This window comes from Sabethes cyaneus, chromosome 2, assembly GCF_943734655.1.
Source record: "Sabethes cyaneus chromosome 2, idSabCyanKW18_F2, whole genome shotgun sequence".
Lineage (NCBI taxonomy): Eukaryota > Metazoa > Arthropoda > Insecta > Diptera > Culicidae > Sabethes > Sabethes cyaneus.
Genome location: NC_071354.1, coordinates 167,858,226 through 167,881,204, shown reverse-complemented (window position 1 = coordinate 167,881,204; position 22,979 = coordinate 167,858,226). Strand labels below are relative to the sequence as shown.

At 40.7% G+C, this 22,979-nt stretch overlaps 2 protein-coding genes across 12 annotated transcripts in view; both read right to left on the bottom strand.

Moving 5' to 3' along the window:
* Nucleotides 1–22,979, bottom strand: part of LOC128734982 (protein alan shepard) — a 370,743-nt gene that overhangs the window by 335,761 nt on the left and 12,003 nt on the right. The gene's annotated exons all lie outside the window — the stretch shown is intronic.
* On the bottom strand, nt 12,766–13,404 carry LOC128734984 (adult-specific cuticular protein ACP-20-like). The gene is made up of 2 exons (XM_053829419.1): nt 13,213–13,404; nt 12,766–13,146 (listed from the first exon to the last, which is right to left on the bottom strand). Exons 1-2 carry the CDS (start codon nt 13,402–13,404, stop codon nt 12,766–12,768), a joined length of 573 nt encoding a protein of 190 aa, XP_053685394.1.

Below are 22,979 nucleotides of genomic sequence, written 5' to 3'. Positions count from 1 at the left end.
TCTGTTCTCGTTTTAAAATTCTTCTGCTTCCGTATTTACTCTTTTTTTACTCCTCTTTTTCTTTGCCGTTTTTTGTTCCATTTTTCTCCTTTTCTGTCCAATTTGTCCTCATTTTCTTTCTCGTTTTCTTTATTGTTTTTCACTCATTTTTCTTCGTTTCTCTTGCATTCGCCCTCCTTCACTCTTCAGTCACCTTTTCTTTGTCATTTTTTATTTTCTACGTCCTGTTTTCCCTCACATTGTGTCATGATTTTCTTTATTTTTTTTTCTTGCCAGTCTTTCTTTTTATTTCTTTCGCGTTTTTGGTCTTTTTCTATCCCGTTTATCCCGTTTTTGTCACGTACTATTTTCCGTTTTTTTCTTCAGGAGCAGCAAGAGCTGGACTACCTCTATATTATTACCGTTCGTCGGTAACTTTATTTTTTTGTGGGCCTGTTGGGCCTAATTATGGACCGATAGCTTAAAAACGCATTGCATGGGGTGGTAACTACTGTTGACGTTAGGCATTACGACATGCAGAGGGCGCGGCTGAGGGCCATTCCACTAAACCGTCAAAATGAGCCATGAAATCTGCGTTGTGTTGAGAGTTTTTCGCGAGAGCCGGCTGTACCGCATTAGGTATACGGACGATAGGCATACTGACGTTAGGCATAATGAACGTTAGGCATAATTAAAGACAGGCATAATGTACGGACAGCGTGATATATGGTAAGCATAATGGACGTTGGGTAATTCATCGTTAGCTGCAAGAGGTACAATCGACCAAGTTTAAAAAGCATTGCAAATTGGTTGAGTCGGATTACCTACGAATGGCTGAAATATAAATGGCCGAATCACAAATAGCCGAAACACATAGAGTCGAGTTACGAATGGTCGAATGTTATAGAAAGTGTTCGCTACCTTCGACTTGTTCAAATGTTGAGTATGTACTGTCCTTACTCGCTGCCGCTCGTAAACTTACTAGTAAACCTATGCAAATGCAAATAGAGGTGATTTCTTCGCAGGCCTCGCACGGGGGGGCTGAAACACTCACAGTCTGCGGTCGTCTCGCCCTGAATCATCTAGGAAACGTTAACTGCTGCTACGGTTAATAGGTCTCACATCTTATGACAAGTCCAACTCATTTTTGCTTAATAGAAAGAAAGAAGTATCAATCATTTATACTCTACTGTTTGATGATGTGATGTTTTTCTGAGACTATGGGGCTAGAACTCTATAAAATGCTTTTTTCCTTCATTATTTGATACTAGCTGTAGCCTGCGTGCGTCACGTCGCGCGCGCGAATTGGAGTCACCTATCCTAATTTTTCATAATTTCAACGAAAAACACTTTTTGCTGTGATAATCTAGGTTGACTATAACGGAGATAACTAGAATGTATCACCAAAATGCCCAAATGTATCTTTAACGGTATATAAACTCTATGAAACTACATTATTGTTGCTTGTCTTGAATTGATTGAAATCTGGCATAATTGGTTTGAATCTTCGCTTACATTTATATACTGATTTAGCACTGTCACGGCGAATATTGTAACATTTGTAATATCAATTTCTTTTTGGTCCCGCAGTAAATCCTGGCGGAGTGATGGGTGGCTCAAGTGCGTATACATAGGAAAGCGAAGTTTTGTAAATTATACCTAACGGCCCTTATGCCTATCATCCATTATACCTATCATGCATTATGCCTATCATCTATTATGCCTATCGATCATTATGCCTAATGTCCATATGCCTAAAGTCCCTATGCCTTACGTTCGTGTGCCTAAATCTTCTCCAGGATTTAGTTAACTCAAATAGCATTAATTGCGGAAAACTGTTGTTAATATTTACAAACTTGAATATTGCAAAACGGTCGCCAGAAAGCATTCCACACTGAAGGAAAAATTACAAAAAGTCTGAAAAATATCACAGGTATCAGCAAACTTATTGTTTATTCATTTTTAGGGAAAAAAAGTTGGATGATACTAAATCCATAAGTCTTTGTAAATACTGTCATTCTGTTCGAGCATTATTTCAATACACAAAAACACACAGTAAGGATGGTAACCCACTAATGCTGGTGATGACAATTATTGCCCGATTACAATCGAAAATCGAAAATCCAACACCATCGTTCTTCATTGGCATCGGCTTAAAGATACCAGAAACCATTGCCACAGCATATACATAGCACTTGGGAGGCGTTTATAAAGACAGCCACAAGTTTCCTGATGACTGCCGCTTGTATTGCACACGTGCGTCAATGTTGGAGAACCCTCAACGCCGTTCGTGTGCAGCCCGGCAGAGCGCACAGCACAATGCGAACGTGTTGGGACGTTAAGAATGAGCTTTTAGATTCGTCCTTTATTGTAAAATGGAAGCTAAACATACCGTACCCACTTGAAACCCCATCCTGGCAAGCTTTCGAGCACATCCACTTTTTCATACAAACTATTACGAACGACCGAACCGACAGAACAGACATACGTAGCTGCGTCTGGTCGGGTTCCCTTACCTACATGTGGAGGATTTCAAGCCAGCTTTCGTCCCGTTGTTAGCATAGTCATCGTTGTCACTCGTTTGTCGGTGGCTTATAAAAGTATGTACACCACAATCCGTTCGAATCGTCCGCGCAGCAACGACGGCATCGGCAACGACGCGAAATTCTTTGACTGAATGGTCCTGCTGGCTGGGATGCTGCTGCTTGCCGCCGCAAGACATACCGAATGTGCCGAAGCGGATATTGGGTAAATTTTGAAAGTGGATTCCCCCGTTTTATGCCCCCTTACCCTGCCTGCGCCCCGCCGCGTCGTCGGCTGCCGTGGTAAACCATAAATCATAGCGGCTTCGTTATTTGCTTTCGTCCGGTTGATTCCTGCGTGTGTACTCGGTAGCAAATTGCTACATTCAATACGGTTGTAATGCATTTGCCGGAAAGGTTCTACAAATGTGGAGAGGAAAGCAAGGTGGTAGGTACTTGGTAAGTTGATACACAGTAAAAATTAGTTCGTCTACATTATTTAACTCTCTACGCGCAAGCATAATTTGCAGCTTACAGAGAAAGATGAAGGATGATGATCTAGAATTAAATGAATGTACAAATATATATCTAGTTTTGTATTGCAGATCTGCTATTTAAATTTTGATTGCGTTTTCCCATCATTCGGTCTACGAAGGGTTAACAGTCAATTCTGTGATGAGACGGAATACAAATGTTTCACTGTAATAAACTGGACCATTTTCCTGGAGTTGGGAATTGTATGAACGGTTTAGAATTACATTAAATGGTTCAAAAACACCTGTTTTTATGAATCCTTTCAGTTGTAACCTTCCTTCTTTGATAGTTCTGTGATTGGAGAATTGTGCTTCCATAAGCTATCTACATTTGTTCGAAAAGCTTTGATGAAAATAGCTCATACTGCAAGTACGATTTAAGAAAAATGGCGACGGAATGAATATTTTAATTATAAATAAAATTAGTTGTAAACAGTATAAATCATCAAAATTTCGTAATAAACTGTACATCTACTTTCGATCATGGTGATACTAACCAGAATTGAATTTTATCAGTAAACTCTTCAGTGCTCTTAGTTTTGAACGCATTCTAAATTTACCAGTCACATCATGCAGCTGGAACGATTTATCCTTTTGAAGCGTTTTGCCTCCACTACTACAAAGAGAATTTAAAAACAAGCAAGATACCTACCACCAAGAAAGCTTGTGGCTTTTCCGTTATCCTAACCCTAAGCGAAGGCATCTCTGCTAGCTAGAACGTCGTCTCACAGTCGACTATAGTTGAGTTTCAAATTCATGCATGCAATATATTTCAAACATTTCCTGATTTGAATTCGTAATGCTGTAGCAAGGAAAATTCCGTCGGTTTTTCATGAAGCACACATATTTACTACATGTGCGGATGAAGCATGGTCGAAAACGAATTCCTTCGGATTTGCACTAGCTACTGTTAAAGTTTCAGCAATGCAATATGTCCTTTGGAGGAAACTAAAGGCTACGTATATTTGACAACGACAGAAAAATATTTTGAAATAGTTTTCAAGTTACTGCTATTGCCTTAGTCAATGGACATAGTAAAACTTTGATCGTAAATAGCATGACTGAGATGTTATGTCTCGTTTTTTCAATTTCCTAATTAAAGATTGAACACGAAAAAACTCGAAAATTTTAAAATTTTATTAGAGTAAAATTGTGGGTTTTATTGATAAGTTTCGGATTTACAGAAGAATTTTTGCATGATAAAAGTCCATTCTTTCGGTGTAATTGACGGTAAATTTTTTCCTAATTTTCTCAATGATAACAAAAAGAATTATTTTGGTTTAAAAGTTACGGCCTTGCATTATTCCCGATAAAGTAGCAGGGGAATTGTGTATAACGTGCCCTCCTTGGCCAACGTGACCACCCCCCCCCCCCCCTTCGTTTTTCCCTAAACAAGTGAAATTAAAATGCAAAACCACTAGGCCTGTGCGAGATTTCGCGAAATTTCGAACCGAATTCTATATAATGGAATTAGGTATAACAGTTTGCAAGCAACTTATCAAAAGGTCTAATATAACCATGAGAGATCCTTTGTTCTCTTCTGCTTACTACGGAGAAACAAATGCACTTGAATGCATCTGCATTGCATCAAGCAGTTGCTGGCATCATTAGCTAACTAATCCTTAAGAATGCGTTTATGCTCCGTGATAATCAAAAGAGAGAGGCATTGAAACGAATCTCTCATTGCTAGATTGGACCTTTGATATTTGTTTTAATTGTGTGCATCGTATTTATGTTGTATTCTCTTCACAGTCGAAGCTCTGTAACTTTAATTGAACATGAAATATCAACACAAAAATAAGGCCCTACTATGTAAGTCATGTCGAGCAACTCGAATCGACTCAGTCACTGTCGAGTGTCGAGTACGAGGAGAACGGGTAGCATAGCGGCTCAATGCACCACCAAAATATAACAGCTCACTCGTCATTTATAGATGGTTGAGTCACTCGCTTTTTAGCGGTTGACTGAGCTAAGTTGTGCAACAAAATCGTGTCGAATGTGACTTACATAATACCAAAAGTAGACCAGTCGAGCTAAACGACATTCGACGTGACAAAATCAGAGTCGAAAAGTTCTATGGGAATTTGATGCAAAAGAAATCGTTAACGCTGATTCTCTGACTTGAACAAATATTTGAATTTAAAAAACGAAAAAGAGTGATTCATCTATTTTGAACAGGCGTTATAGACATTTTGGACATTTTCATTTCAAAGCCAAATTTTTGCATAAAAATTCAGCTGCAAAAAGCAAGTTTAGTTAAGGGGGCATAGTACTTTTTCAACTTAAAAAAATCGAAATTTTTTTTATTGATTATTTCGAAAGATTAACATTTTGACCATATGTGTTTCAAGTCATTTCAATGAATTCTAAAAATTGACAAAGGTACAGCTATTTGTACCGCGCATGTCTGGAGCAATTACACGGCGAATAAAAAGTTCAACGTCGTTTTTCTCGAAACCAGGTTTTGAAAGTCGGTACCATAAATATCTCAAGAACGGCTCAAGCAATTCTCATGATTCTTTTTTTTGTTTTAAAGCCAATAAAATTATCTAGTGTTTGACCCATCCTTTTTTTGATATTACTATTTTTGTATTTTTTAGAAATGTTTAAAGTCAATTTTTTCGACTAAAAACCTTACTTTTATGTTTGAATGTCCGCCATATCGTTATGCGTTCAAATTTTAAAAAAAGGATGGGTCAAACACGAGATAATTTAATATACTTTCATGTCGTTTTGGAATTTTTCAATTCGGATAAGACCCCCAGCGCCAATCCATGGTACCGCAAATCATGTTTTTTTCGAACGATCATGTTCAAGGAGCCGTAGGGGAGAGGGGAAGAGGTTCACATATGCAAACAACATTGTAAATATTAGTATAAAGTGCAATGTTTGGAATGCAAAAAACCCGAATCGGTTCGCTTTTCGCGTTATCGAGAATAAAATATTTGAAATAGGGCAAAAAATATGGTGTAAAAGGTACTATGCCCCCTTAACATGCACAGGCGCCTATAACCGCGAATGACGGGGCTTGATAGAAAAGTTGGATTAGAATCCGATTATAATTGGCTCCCATTATAGCTTGATTCAAATAAACAAATAAATAAATTAGTTTCTCCTACTGTTTCCTTCGACTCTTAGAAAGAATATTGCTATAAAAACTACAAGGTATACAACCCTAAGGGTTGTAAGAAAGGGTGACGTAGGACTATGACAGATCATTAGATCAAAGACTAATGTAAACTGCATTTCTGGCATATGTATGTTTATAAGAATCTGTGAGTGCCATTGTTTAAGTGAATGTTTAAAAGAGAAGAGCGAAATATTCAGATCCAATTCTTCATTGAATGTAATGGTGGCTTTGAAAATACGTGAACGGGGGTTCATAAATACAACGCCAATACAAAGTAATAAAAATTACTTGTGTGCATCATAAAGGTTGAAATAGTAATGAATGAACAGCCCACAGATTATTGTACTAAATATGATTATGCGTAGCTTGACATGTTTCAATAATCTTACTTTAACTCGCTTGTGGCCTTTACAAGGACCATTGGCTACAAATAACATTAAAACGAAAGCAGGTTCATCGCAAATATGAAGTGCCATTCGAATGTCTTTCTCTTTTGACATGAATGGCAACAGGCACGTAAGTTAGCGGCATTGATTCACTGTCTCTTGCTCCGAGAAAGTTTTGCTAGTTTACTTTCATAGCTTTCCGCTCGTTGCATAGTAGAAAATATGGCATATACGCAAAAATTTCTGTTTTATTTGCATGAGAGTCCTTATCCTCGTACCACAGGGGTGAGGGGTCTCAAACCATCATAAAATAAATTCATGCCTCCAAAACCCCTTACATGCCAACTTTGGTTCCATTTGCTTGATTAGTTCTCGAGTTATGAAGAAATTTGTATTTAATTCGTATGGGAGCCCCCCTCTTAGAAGGGGAAGGGGTCTCAGTACACTAGAGAAAAAATCCTACCTTCTAAAACCCCCACTTGCCAAATTTGATTTTATTTGCTTGATTAGTTCTCGAGTTTCGAAGAAATTTGTGTTTCATTCGTGTAGGAGCCCCTTCTTACGCCCTCCGTAAAATTGCTCTCTTCCCCCTTCTTCAAAATTGCTGCTCATTTCATCTATCCAACGACATATAAAGTCATAGACATAGTAGTTATTACCATTTGAAATCTTTTATTCAGACGTTACACTTCTATTTTCGTTTTCACAAAGTGCTACCCAGTATAGTAAACAAAGACGTAGTCCTACGTCAAAAAACAATTTTTTAAGCTATCGAATGATAAACTTGGAAAGCAAACTGAGTTAATAACTGAGGAAGGCATCAAATCGGGTCTTTATCAAGGATGTCATGCAACGGTTCCTTTCAGTTATCAGCATATGTGGGTGATTCATAACGTCGAGTATTAAGGTTACTCAAAAGTTGCTCTGTCTCAATAAGAGAGAATTCAGCAAGTTTACCAGTCTTATGACAGGACATTATCCGAGCAAACATCATCTTCAAAATCTTGGTTTTGTACAAGATGATGTCTTTAGCTTCTGCAATGCCGAGAACGAAACCTCGGAACACCTGCACTGTAATTGCGGAGCACTAATAAGACGCAGACTGCAGTATCTCAAAAAGGGCCTATTAGAGCCTAGAGAGGTCTGATTTGTGTCGCAGATCAGGGTAACTAGGTTTATAAATAAAGACATTCCTGTTTGGCACCTTTCTCGCTCCAGCTTCTAGAAACGACGAAATTAAAATGTAATTTCGTTTCGACTAATTTCGCCTGATGGAAATTGAGCTTGAAAATCGTTTCGTTTCGTCTCGACACCGAAAAAGTCAATCTCGCACAGCCTTAAAAACCACCTAGAAACCATAGTATTTGATGGAACTAGCCTACTATGCAAGTATGACAGTTGTCGCATGCTGTAAAAACAAAACAAAAATAGATTTGTTTTTGAGCAGCTTCCGATGTAACTTTTGGCGTCGTTTCCATAAGCTATTTTTTGTCAAATTCTGTAAATAACCAGTTGTTGCGATTCGATTGCGTGAAGTGAACTTCAAAAAGACATCTCTGCCAATAATAACGGTATGAAACGCTTGATTTGCTTTAGCATTAGGGCAGTCGGTATTGGACGCTTTTGGTGAAAACCGATATTTCGGTATTGGTGTACAAAATACCGGTAGTACCGGTAAAATACCGGTATTAGCAGATTATTCGAAATCAATAAAAAAGTTAATGTAAATGTCTTCATTTTTCAAATATTAGATTCAAAATTTTGGACTTTCGAGATTTTTTACGGTTACGGAGATTTTTTTTTAATTAAATTGTACAGGAAAGGCGGAAAATGTACGCCAGCCTCGATCCACTATGAGGGTTGAAATTGAATTTGCAGCTAAGCTAAAAATAGGACTGGACATTAGATTAAGGCGTTAATTTGAATTCGGACTACAACTTAGACTTAACGTTTCATTTGAAATTGGGCTCAAAACTGAACTGGGAATAGGATTTGCAATTGGACGTGAAATAGGATTTGGAATGGAAATTTACGGCCGGCTATTAGAGTACAAGAATTGGTGGGAATTGGACTTAAAATCGAACATGAAACTGAAATTGTGTTTGGACATGAAAGCGGACTTGAATTTGGATTGGAAATCTCACATGAAAATGCACTTAAATTTGGCCGTGTAGTTGCATTTGGATTTGGACTTGAGGCTGACTGGATCTACTTTTACGCTATTAATTTACTTATTGCAAAATTAGCGGCTCCATACTTTCCGATTACACATTGAGGAATTATTTTATTCTATAACAAATTTTAGCGAAGGTCCCAACCCAGCCTGGACATGCCAGTGAGCAGGTATAATACGCTAAGCTATTCATCTGTTTCGCTAGATCGGATTTTGCTTCCAACGCTTCCAACTATTACAAAAACTTCCGCTTCCTCCGAAGTTTGACGAAAGGCTCCAAGCGCATTAGGATTTTTTTTCATTTCTTCAAATTTGTAGTAAGGAAACTTGCATTTAACTATTTTCAAAAATCCTGGTATTTTAGCTTGCAGCATAATGAATGCCGCGGCATCACTCGAAATATTTGAGAAATATTCTAAAGTCTTTCCTTGCAGATCCTTTAATGGCAAGAATGCTCAAAATGCGCAAAGATCTCTGATATTATTTCCTAGATTCGTTATATGAGAGCGTCGAATAATTTGGTGGTTCATACAATGAAACATTTTTACAATAAAGATGCTCTACTGTGACTCAAACGGGTACAAGAGCTTTGATTATTTGATCCACTGTTTCACCCTCTTCATTGCTAGTAGTCGAAGAATCTCTTCAGCATTAACACCAACAAGGAAACATCACTATCGGTCACAGGCTTAGAGCCTGTGGCTGCGCCTCCATTGAGTCACATTCACATACAAATTTCAAGTTAAGTTTTCTCAAAAAAGTTCCATAGGCTACACCTATACGAACAGTGCAGTGATGTTCTGGATCGTCAGGGCTACAGTATGGTATATATGGTTAAGCTCTAAGCCTGTGACCGATAGTAATGTTTCCTTGTAAGTTGTTTTTCTTCTTCTATCAAACCTAGTTTTCCTTCGATACCGGAGCGGACATATTTTCGAAGCAAAATTTGAAATGAGTTTGAAAATATACAACATTAGAAAATATCGGAAATACCGGTTTTTTGCCTTTCCAAATCCGGCATTTCGGTATTCAAAAATTGGTCGGTATAACCGGTTTCGGTACTACCGGTACTACCGGTTAGAAAGCCCTATTTAGCATTTAATATTTTTTTCAAATGAGTAAAAGCTAGTCAATATGCCCCACTTGCGGTGGTGCAATTTGCCCCCTTGCAAATGTGGCTATAAACATAGGTAAACAGATCTAAGTTGAAATCAATTGCCAATATTTAATTCAATTAGTATTGTATAGTAACCGTGGTGAGAATAATTTATTACTAACGTCCAAATTTCAGGTAATTCAACTACGCGGTGCAAAATGCCACAGCTGCAGTATAATGTGCCCCATGCAGAAAGTAAAAAGTGCACCAGAAGGCCGAAACTAGGTTTATTTTATATAAAAATACGATATTTTTAAAACAACGGAAACAATTTTACTTTCTACAAAATAGAGTTGGTCTGTCACTAGTAGAAATACTCAAACTATCGCATTGGGCATATTATACCGCAGGTGGGGCATTTTACCCCGCGCAGACGAGAAACACAACATTTAGGTGCTTTTATTAAATAATTCCTAGCATATTTATTCCACAATACTAAATGAAATAAACAATTGCAATTGGTTTTCAGCTTAAATACCAACATATACTCGCAGTTGTCACGTTAATTTGGGGAAGCATAACAGAGATATATCCATTTATTCTTAGGGGGGGGGGGGCTCATTATACACAATTTCGATATGTATACCGAAACTCTTATATAGAGCTCTATCTGCACCGTAAGTGCCATTTCCGAACATTGTCCTGCTAACTTTATCTAAAGGTATCAGTGCATTATCTTTTTTGCTCGATTTTTCATGGAAAATTACTATCACAGTTACCGAAACTAAGTTTTTCCTAGAGCATTAAATGAGCATTAAATTATTATCAAACTTGGGTAGCTCTATCTGCACCGGAAGTGCCATTTCTGAACATTGTCCTGCTAACTTTATCTAAAGCTTGCAGTACATTATTTTTTCCTATGAAACAATGGATCATTAAATCCGACGTTAGGAGCATTAATTAGCATTAATTGAGCATCAATTAACTGAATGGAGCAGCTAATATTCTGCTAACTTGGTACTGCCAGCTTTAGGGACATCCTGGGGAAGGAATCTATACCAATAAAAATAGATTTCTGTCTGTCTGTCTGTCTGTCGGGATGTTCCTTACAGAATTGAAAACTACTGAACCAATCGGCGTGAAAATTTGCATGTAGAGGTTTTTGGGGCCAGGGAAGGTTCTTATGATGGTTAGAGACCACTCCCCCTACTAAGAGGGTGGGCTTCCATACAAATGAAACACAAGTTTCTGCATAACTCGAGAACTAATCAAGCAAATGGAACCAAATTTGGCATGTGGGTGTTTTTAGAGACAAGAATTTTTTCTATGGTGAATTGAGACCCCTCCGTGCTATAGGAGGGGAATTATGACCCCTGTCCCCTTTAAGAGGGGGGGCTTTCATACAAATGAAATACAAATTTGGCATGCGAAGGTTTTTGGAGGTAAGAGTTTTTTTCTATGGTGAATTAGGACCCCTTACCTTTTTAGGAGGGGGGCTCCCATACAAATGAAATACAAATTTCCTCATAACTCCAAAACTAATCAAGCAAATGGAACCAAATTTAGCATGTGGGTATTTTTGTAGGCAATTTTTTTTCTATGGTGAATTGAGACCCCTCCCCTCTTTAGGAGGGGAATTATGACCCATCCCCCCTTCAATAGTGGGGGGGGGCTCCTATACAAATGAAATTCAAATATTCTCATAGCTAGACAACTAATCAAGCTGATGGAACCAAATTTGGCATGTGAGGGTTTTGGAGGCAGGAATTTTTTTATAATGCCTTGTGACCCCTCACCCCTGTGGTAGGGAGATAAGGCTTATTTATTTTCGTAGATCTACTGACCTCTATTACCTTCCTTCAGTGGGGTCACCCCTGCGAAATGGTACTTTCTACGAAAAGATTTTCCGTGGAATGGTACATCCCGCGTAAAGTTTTTCGCTTAATGGTATTCTGCGAAACTCTACATTCCGCGTTATGGTCAACCGAGAATTGGTGTTCTGCAAAATGGTATTCGGCGAAATGGTTTGTGATGATGGCAAATATTTTAATGCTATCCGATTTATTTTATCAGGCTAAGCAATAGGGGAGTTGTTTTCTATTTTACTGCGAGGAAAATTTGTATATGTATTAAAACACCCATGAACTCCTCAGAAACTTGCAAAACTCCAGATTGTGATAAAGGTCATCCGAGGTTCAGGATTTATGTAAAACACAGTTTAATTTGTGGCAATACGAAGTTTGTCGGGTCAGCTAGTACTAAATAAATATACTTATTTATTATCGATAGACAGTTTTTTTCATGTGCTACATCAATTCTGAAATGTCTATGAGTATCCATCCTGTCTGTAGCTAAACTAACAACCAACAAAGGTCAAAACTCAAGCATAGTTGAAAAACAGATAGGTATTTAAATATTTTCACAATCGTAAAATGAATGAAAAAGTATATTCATTCACACTACCAGATTTGATCCGCATTGCTATTCGTCATTATGTGAATAATAAATTACCTTGTGTATACACAATCAACAGTTTCAACTCAATAATTTATCATTTCAGTCACCATTATTTCAGCTGCGATTTAATCCCTTCAGCCTCAACTGAAATTATCTACTTTTTTCAAAATTAATAAATATTACATTGCAATATTTACATGCAATGCAAATGCAGATGCAGCTTAAATGATTACATATCGTATTGTCTCGCCTTTCAGTAGGTACGGGATGATAGATAGATAATAAAAATTAGTTCGTTATCATCTTTTATTGAGGAATAGCACACATGTTTAGTACAGATCACAGTCGTTTGCGAAAGTAACACATAACAGACGCAGCAAGGCAGTTTAGTTGAGCTGATGTAAACACAGGCATAGGTGGAAGTGATAATTCATTTCAGTCTCCTTTTGTAGTGGCCAGGTTGTATCGAAAGTTCCGAGCAGCATCGAATCAGTTGAATTTCTTCAGCTTGCTGTAGCTGTATCCATATCCGTGGTAGCCTCCACCGAAACCACCTCCCATGCCTCCGCCCATACCGCCGCCCAAATCGCCACCTCCATGTCCAATATTTTTCACTTTAGCTTCGAAGCCATTCTTGCCATCGGCATAGTATTCTACGATGCGTTTTGAGCCGTCCGCTTCATCCAGCGTGTACTCGCCCTTCACGACATCTCCGTCTCGCATTTCCCACTGGCTCTTGTGGTCACCGGTTTTGTAATCTTTCACTCCATATTCATACTTGTATTTTGGGTAGGAGTAATAATCCTCTTTACCTTCGAAGCCACCGCCGCCGCCGCCGCCGCCGCCGCCGATACCACCTTCAAAGCCTCCCTATGAATTGTTTGCGTGATGGATAAATTCTTGGACATACCCCTAAACTCACTAAAGTTATCATACCTGGGAGAAGCCTCCTCCGAGTCCTCCACCGTATCCTCCACCGAATCCTCCTCCAATACCACCTCCTTCGCCTCCACCGCCACCAATGTACTTGTACGGGATATGTTTAACCTCACTGATAAATCCATGCTCTTCGAGAGCCAGGGCACCCCCCAAAAGGACCGCCACAGCGAGAATGATCGAACGGTACATTGCGATTGTTCTGATTAGTCCCTAGTTAGTAATGCTTGTCGATGAGACCTAGAACAGCTACTGATGTACCAAGAGACAGCATACTGCACTATTTATACTAATTAATGTGGCTTCCGAAAGGCTGGCCGGTGGAAATCCGCTCGCTCGGATGGCGAGCGGAACGCCAAAACCAAACAGCACACTGCTAAAGCACGGTTATCATGCGAAGTTCATTCTTTCGAAGGTTAATCCACCCCTTCAAATTTGCACGAATGCAAACCAACCGGCGGCGGCGGTTGGTCAGGTTCCTGAACATTTTCACATATCCGACCAGACGCGGTATAGATATACAGTATTTATGACGCACAATACAGTACGCCAGCGGCCACCAACGTGCAATCAATCAATCGATTGATTTCACCGGGGCTCATTAAAAATTCATAAAGCTGTTTTTTTTTCGGAAAGTTCTATGTAGAAGATTTTTTTTTTTTGCTAGCTCAGTGATTGCGTTTTTGACTGATGCAACGCTTTAGTGGATATGAACATTTGAGCTGTGAGGACGCTGCTGTTACTAGCCACCGTGTTTTCCACCGAGGGTTGCACACGTGATCGGTAGTTTTTTTGCTGCTGCTGAAGCTGCTGCAGTTGAGTTTCGCGAGTTAACCATGCGGATATTCGATTTTGTACACTCTCTAGCTGGGAAATGGTGCTGCAACGGCCAAAACCGTTCCTGTGTGGTGTGTGACTGATTAGTACGTTCCGTTGTTCGTTCGCAGGCGTCAGGATTCGTGTTGCAGTGATAAATGCGGGCTTACAAGCTACAAGCTGACTTTTCAGGTAATTCAATTATAAAGAGTGATAGGTATGGATATGAATTTCTGCCATGAATTGCAATGCCAAATTTGTCAAGAATGCGCTCACGAAATGATCTGTGATTCGTGAAGCATGTCGTTGGGCACTGTAATTCGTATTGCACAAGTTTTCAGAATCCCCAAATGATAAATAATTGTCATGTAATACGACAGTCAGAAAGAAAAATAACTAATTAATATAATGCTTTGGCAGTTCTCTGGACTGATCATAAGTTCTTTCTAGTTTTTTTAATATCACGTGTTTGCCAGTATAAGATTCTCATTTGAAATTGGATGTTTTATTTTTATCTGTGTTAATAAAAAATTGTTCAAATAATTCGATATTATTGTTGAACTTTGATTGTTGCTAAAATTAAAATAAAAAATTGCAGGTGACTTGAAAAAGGCAAGTGTTTAAATTGAACTCAAAACAACCGTAATAGGGTCACGTAGGGTACGGGAGGGTATTTTCTGCAAGTTTCTGAATTCAGCCTATTTGCCTTGTCTTTCGCCAATAAAAATACTTTGCCGTCATACAATTTTGGCCGGCAAAGGGTGAACATGTGCATTCCATAACCTCTGTTCATTAACTCCTATTCCTACCTCCACGAGGTGCCGGCTGAGGTACGCAACTTCGGTTGTCGTATGCTAACAGGAAAGGGGGCACAGTGGCTCCCGCCCACATTAAGATGGCAGCCCCATCAGCGGGATAAGGACCTTAGGTTAACAGCCTGTACCAGAACATACAAAAAGTTACCGAAAATGAAAGAAGAAATCTCTCCGGATTATTGGCAACGACCTTTAGCATGAAAACACGGACACGAATCGGAACATGGAATATACTGACCCTTGCCCAGCAGGGCAAGCTGGCTCAACTTGCAAGGGAAGCTAGCCGCTTGAAGCTTGAAATCCTGGGGCTGAGCGAGGCCGCTTGCCGGGTACTGGCGAACACAGGACATCATCCGGGCAAGTCTTGCTCTACTCTGGCATACGAGGTGAAAATGCTACTCGAGAAAGAGGAGTTGGATTCCTACTGAGCCCAGGGGCACATGCGGCCCTGATGAAGTGGGAACCAATAAATGAGCGAAGAATCGTTGCCAGATTCAGAACACGGGTTAGGAACCTTATGGCAATCCAGTGCTATGCGCCAACAGATGCTGCTGACCTGCAGGAGAAAGAGAGTTTTTACAGCCAGCTGAACAGCGTGGTTGAGAAAATCCCGAAGGGGGACATCCAAATTCACATGGGCGACTTCAACGCGAAGATTGGCTCAAACAACGCGGACCTTGAACGCGTCATGGGACGCCATGGCCTAGGAGAGATGAGCGAAAACGGGGAGCTGTTTACAGAATTTTGTGGTAATAACGACATGGTCATTGGTGGATCGCTCTTCCCCCATAGATCAGTACATAAAGTCACGGGTTTCCGGGTGGGTTTCCCGCGACGGCCGAACAGAAAACCAAATCGACCACATCTGCATCAGCCGGAAATGGAGAAGGAGCCTTCTTGATGTACGCAACAAACGCAGCGCTGACATTGCATCCGACCATCATCTTGTTATCGCTGAGATACGTCTGCGCGTCGCACGTGTCCAACGTCGGGAGGAGAAAGTTGGGTGCCGCTACGACGTCCGCCGATTGGAGAATCCTGAGGTGAAAAGGGCCTTTGTTGAACAACTTGAATCTCGAGCCTCGGAGTTGCCATCTGGTGGAACCGTCGAAGAGCAATGGATCGGCATCAAGAACGCCTTCATCACGACCAGTGATGAAACCCTCGGCAAAGCGCGCAGTGGGCGGAGGGAGTGGATTTCGGATGAAACTTGGAGGAAGATCGACGAGCGGAGAGAGGCGAAAGCCGGCATTGAGCGAGCGCGGACCAGATCGGCTAAGACAGCTGCCCGTCAACGATACGCCGAACTGGAGAGGGCTGTTAAACGTGCTTGCAGGCGGGACAAGAGAGCCTGGACTAACTCCCTAGCCGAACAAGGAGAAACCGCCGCCGCCAATGGTGTTATCCGTTTGTTGTACGATATTTCTCGCCGCCTTAGTGGTGCCAGGATGAATACAAAGATGCCGCTAAAGGACAGAGCTGGTCAGCTATTGACTGACCGTACAGAACAGCTTAAGCGATGGACTGAACATTTTGAACAACTCTTCCGAGTTTCAAATGTCAGAGACCAACAAAACTAGCAGCGTACGACGCCTACAGTTCGGCGAATAAATCGCGTGAACTCGGAGGCGCCATCGCTGGATGAAATTGTAGCAGCCATCAAGAGTATGAAATCCAATAGAGCGCCAGGGATAGATCGTATTTCAGCCGAAATGCTCAAAGCTGACCCATCTTTGTTAGCCCAGATGATGCATCAGCTTTTCAGCAATATTTGGGAAACCGCAACTTTTCCGGTGGACTGGATGCAGGGCATATTGGTCAAAGTCCCTAATAAAGGACACCTAACGGAATGCGGTAACTGGCGTGGCATCACGTTGCTCTGTATTACTTTCAAAGTACTCTGCAAGGTAATCCTCAACCGGATCCAGGAGAAGACCAACGCTACTCTCCGGCGGCAGCAAGCTGGATTCCGTGCTGGCCGATCATGTGTAGACCATATCACAACGCTCCGCATTATATTGGAGCAGATCAACGAATTCCAGGACTCTCTTCTGTTGGTGTTCGTTGACTTCGAAAAGGCGTTCGACTGTCTCAACCACGAAAACATCTGGGTCGCACTTAGGCATAGAGGCGCTCCAGATAAGCTAGTCCATCTCATCGAAGCTCAGTACGAGGCGTTCTACGAGGTTTTGCACAACGGCATCTTGTCCGACCTTAGCTACTGCTGGCGTGAGACAGGGCTGCATCTAATCACCGCTTGTTTCACATCGTTATGGATGAGATATTAGTTGGAGCAATTGACAGTATACCAAATCGAGGATGGTCTTGGAATCCTCTAACGATGGAGCAGGTAAATGATCTCGACCTAGCCGAAACGATTTGCAGAGTAAGTTATATGACCTCTCCGAGAACTCCCAAGCAGCAGGTCTTACAGTCAACGTAGCGAAAACTAAGTCTATGGTAGCGAACACTGACAATTCCACCAACTTCACAGTAGCGGGACAACAAGTTGAGCAAGTAGACGCCTCTTAATATCTTAGCAGCCAGACAACGCCCGATGGTGGTACCCGATGGTGGATTGATATAGCCACGCGGATCAGGAAGGCCAGGGCCCAAGGGTGCCTTTGCAAGTCTGCGAAACATTTGACGCTCAAACCAGATCACTCTACATACGAAAACCCGAATTTTCAACTCAAACGTTAAATTCGTATTGCTGTATGCTTGGGACATATCAGTTGTGCTTGGTGGCCTGACATCTGGGTGTCCAATGAGGAACTCCATCGTCGATGTCATCAACGGCCGGCAACAGAAATTCGTGAACGTAAGTGGAAGTGGATCGGACACACCTTGAGGAAAGGAGCGAAAAAGATCTGCAGAGAAGCATTCGACTGGAATCCGCAAGGACAGCGTAGAAGAGGCAGATTTGGAGTCTCATGGTGACGCAGCTTTTTCCTGTATGAACTGCGACCAGTATCGTTGATCTATTGTGATATCGCCCTGGTGTTTACTGTATGACCCGGACTGCATTTTTTTTTTGATATAATCGCTATTGAATGAGCGATAAGCTTATTAAATTTTATGGCGACGCAGCTTAGCCAACGACATTCGGACTGTAGACGAGAACCTGTCCTGGCGACATGCCATGTCGGGTAACCGTCAGCAATAGAGATCTCTGATTTCAACCCTTTGTTCTGCCGGACCGGCGGACATGGACACATAAGTAAGTAAGAAAGTTCTGATTTGATGGAATATTTGAGTAGTACCAACCTTGGACAATTGTCCAACTTTCATACGAGTTGGTAAGGAGGAAGTGTTAGATATAACACTCTGCTCTAACAGGTTCTGCCATGAGTTGGCACAATGGCATGTTTCAAACGAGACATCAATATCTGATCATTGCTTTAAATATTTCGATCATTTGGGTGTCTGCCAGCGTTGCCAACCAGTTTTTACGAAAATCTGGAAAACGAGAATAAAAGTGTCTGGAAAAGTCTGGCTGCCATTTGCTCCAATGGAAGACAATGTTTGGAAAACGTCTTTTTTTGTCTGATTAGGCATCAAAAAGTCTGGAAAATCCAGACAAATCTGGAAGGTTGGCAACGCTGGTGTCTGCCTAAACGTTGCAAGATTGCGCAATCCGAGATTTTCCGACTGCGAGCTCTTTGAGGAGGTACACGCGATGAAATTTCAAAGATTCGAACCGACGATTGAGTCATCAATCGGCTTGGATGTGACTGTAGACGTCACAACATCTTCAATTGTGGAAGCTTTTGAGGTAGCTTGTCTGCTAACAGCTATTAAGACCAGTAGAGGTACACCAGGGTGGAACTCTCATCTCGCGGATCTAGAGAAGCGATGCAGGATAATATTCGTCGTAGGGATAGCGTGGAGCCTTTCTAGCAGACCCGGAAATTCTATGCACAGGTTGCACGTAATTCTGCTGGCACGAGCTGACACAGGTTCTGCAGCAACGTTTCCAGTTTCGGTGAGAAAAGTCGGCCTTATAGAATACTGTCAAAATCGAAGGATTATCAGTCTAATAACATTTGAAATTTGAGCGTCGAAAACTGTACGAACGATAATGAAATCCTGGAATATCTCTTTCATAGTCATTTTCCACGGTATGTGGAACCTGAAGTTCGAAACGATTCGGAAATCGTCTTAGATAACTTAGACTCATGGACTTTCGCTCTGAGAGCTGTCACAACTGAAGCGATTGAGTGGGACGTGAACAGCTTCCCTCCATACAAATCTCCTGAAACAGATGGAATATATCCAATTCTACTGCAAAAAGGATTCAAATACTTTGAACATTTTCTGAAAAGAATGTTTGTATGTAGTATTGCTATTGGCTACACCCCAACTCGATGGCGTGAAATAACCATTAACCCTAGAGCGGTCGCGCTAAAAAAAGTTACGTAAGCGGTCGCGTCGTGTACTGAGTACACGGCGAATAATACTACCTATATCTCAGGACTGGCGTGAGATAGAAGGTTGCGGTTTTCGGAAAAGTAGTTTATCTAGTTAAGACGCATCTAGAAACGAAAAATAAAGTTTGAGAACAGATTTGCTAGATGGTGCAAATGACGACCAAATTAAATGATTCTAGAATCTCGATACTGAGAATCTCTAATATCTCGGAACTGAGAAGAGATAGAAGGTTGCTGTCTTTGGCAAAGTTGTTTATTTGGACGAGATAAATCTGTTGCGGACAAATTTCGGAACTGATACGATAGATGGCGTTTATAACGAGCATATTGATTTTTTTTTTTGGAATATCTCAGAGTCGTGACAAGATAGAATGTTACTGTGTTCTACAAAATTATTTCTTCGAACAAGACGCATTTGGTAATGCATGACCAAGTTCGAAACTGTCTCACTAGGTGGCGCAAGTGATCAAATTATAATCTTATGATGATATTTCATGACCATGATACTATAGAAGGTTGCGGTTTTTGACAAAGTTGTGTGTCTAGATCGGTTGAATTCGGAACTGTCCCGTTAGATGTCGCACAGAAAGAAATTTGATTCCGATGCCATGAATGAAATCATGAAATCATGAAATGTGAATTCCTGTCAAATCATGACTGAACTGCCATATCAGACAGCACAAAATCATGAATAATAGTTCATGATTTTGCGTTGTGTTGTACTGGAAGAAGCTCGTGATATCATGATTATTATTCATGGTGTATTTTCATAAATCATATGCTAGAAACCTGGAATCATGAGTCATTTTGCTCGTTTAGGAGATCAAATTTCTATCCATGCGTAGTTGGTAAAATCATATTTCTTTTTGCGATATCTCGGCTTATGTCGAATAGGCAAAAAAATGGCTTATCTGGTCTGGTGAAGAACACCAAAATGTTTGCAAATAGTACTCTTTTGGCGATTTTCCCAAAACAGAGTTTGTCAACAACTCAACAGTGCATATATTTTAGGAACAATATACATCGAAATTCACTCACAACGCTCTTCACTCTGTGCTCTTCTTCTTGTCTTTTGATAAAAGTTGAAGAAATACGTATCAACTGATTCTGTCAGGAAGCTGTTGAGTTGCTGGAATTGACAACGCCGTCAATGGTGATTTGATTAAAATTTAGATGATTTTTTCGCGTTATTCGAAAACGCGTGTACTCAGTACACTAGCGCGACCGCTCTAGGGTTAAGTTTATTCCTAAAGGTGGATGCGCGACATACGAGCAAGCCAAAAGTTTTAGATCAGTTTAGATCAGTCAAACGTCTTTCTTACTTAAATCACTTAAGCGAATTGTTGACCACCACTTAGTAGAAGTTCCTCTTCATTCAGCACAACATGCCTATCAAAGAGGCAAGTCTACAACCACTTTATTGCATGATATGGTGAATAAAATTGAGGTTACGTTTTCACGAAAGGAATGTTGCTTAGGAACTCTTTTGGATATTGAAAGCGCGTTTGACACCGTATCTTTCGCTTTCACTTTGGAGCTCGTTATCATAATGTACTTTTAATAATCATAAAGTGGATAGAAAAAATGCTTAGTAACCGATCGCTTTTTTCGTCGTTACGGCAAGTAAGCATTTGGAAACAAAGTGTTTGTGGATGTCCACAAGGTGGCGTTCTCTCGCCTCTTTTATGGAACCTTGTAGCAGATTACCTACTGAGGAAACTCTGTGATCTAGGCTATCCATCATAACGTTTAGTGGATAACTATTTTATCCTAATAGTTTCAATGTGCATAAGCACAATATTTGACTTAATGCAGCAGGAGTTGTGGAAACGTGGTGCCGAGAATCTGGTAAATCCGAGTAAAACATCTATCGTCTTATTTTCAAGCCCCAAATGGAGCTCGCGCTCTACGCTTTGATGGTTTGGATGTTCTTCGTAAATTGTTCCTGAGGACAAGTTTGCCCCTAGTGATGTAACGCTCATGCGTACTTTTCCGTATAGGACTTTTTTAAGTAACTTTCCTCCTAGAGAGGAGTGGTTATCAGGCTACATGGTTAGAAAAATTTACGACTATGTGGTCTGTTATACCGACGGTTTCTTGTACGACGTTCGCGCGGGTGCTGGTATTTACTGCCGTGAGCTATAGTTGGAAGAATCCTAATCGTTGAGTAGTTACTGCAGCGTTTTTCAAACTGGAATCTTTGCAATTACGTGCGGAGCCTAGTTTGAAAAACAGTCATTACCTGCCACACTCAACTAGAAGAAACATAAACATTCTGAATGCCGTCCATCTGGTTGGGTTTCTGGCCATTCTGGTATAACCGGAGATGAATGGGCTGACGAACCAGCAAAATCTGGAGCGGAAAAGTCTGCTTTAGGTCCAGAACCCGCATCACCAATTGCGACATGTTGGATAAAACTAAAGATTCAATCTTGATTTGCAAGTTAATGGAAAAATCATGGAACATGTCGTCAAACGAAAAGTTTCATGGCAATATTTCTTTTGCAACACTCCTAGTTAATTACTGATTACTGATTGGTTACTGTTACTTTAATTATCCCGTGGCTACATTGGGATTTATATGAATCTGGTTAAGCAAAGCAAAGCCTAACATTCCGTTATCGAAACAAGACCTTCTGTTTATTTTTTCATACGACAGACTTCGCAGCCAGCTGTTAGAGTGCAGGATAATTTCAGGGCCAGTTGCTACGATCCTATTGACTCTAACAGCCTCTCCTAGTCGAGAACATACATACGTCGAACATACGACGACTGGCTTATTAGGCCAGCATCATACCTCGGAGCCAACTGGGAGGCTAGCCGGTTACGGTACATTATATCATGTAACCGGCAACTGTCCTGCAGCGGAACAATTGCGTAGTAAAATAAAGGGACCTACATCTTAAATAAATAAAGCAACGCTTTGGGTATATAAGTGTTTGCGTTGTCAAATTCCCTTACCCTTTCTATTTCCTCTGCTTTCCTTTCCGTCCAGTTTTCTGCCCGCCAACTTCGAGGTACGATACTGGTCTAAGAAGCCAGTCATCGTATATTCGAATCTCGTCTGGGTGGTGCTGCTAGAGTCAGTAGGATCGCTGCACTAGCCCCGTGATAATTGTCCTGTACTTCAATAACCGGCTGGGAAGTTTGTCGATAAAGAAGGGTAATGTATAAAGACGGCTATACCCAAGACTTTGCTTTTTCCTTCCTGTCCTCATCAGGTAAATGACGACACGGGCAAGATGGGTAAGGCACAAGTGCTCCACGCGATTGTGAAAAACGTGTGAATTATTATTAAATTAGATTCTTCTACAAAGATCAAAAGTCAAAATAACACTGTTGATCCATAGAAAGCTTTATGGACTTTCCATTAGCAGTGTTTGAGTTGGAACTGTCATTCACTGTTTTTGCCGACTAAAAGAAAGAATAAAAACATTTCCAAAACTTGTGTTCCGTCATTTAACCTACAGAAGATTAAAGTGGTTTATAATTTCTGGGCCAGGCATTTGCACCACTCACAATCTGAATGGAACTTATTATATTTTCTCCTATCAACATCAACCTATGCGAGTGTAAATGCTATCTCGGCTTAAAATGTAGACAGCAAGAGTGGTCCGCAAGAGTGGATTTTCCCGGAAAAGCTTTACTTTTGCCTCCGGGCGGGTGGGCGGTCGTAGAGCAGTCGTTCCACGAGTTAAGGAATTTC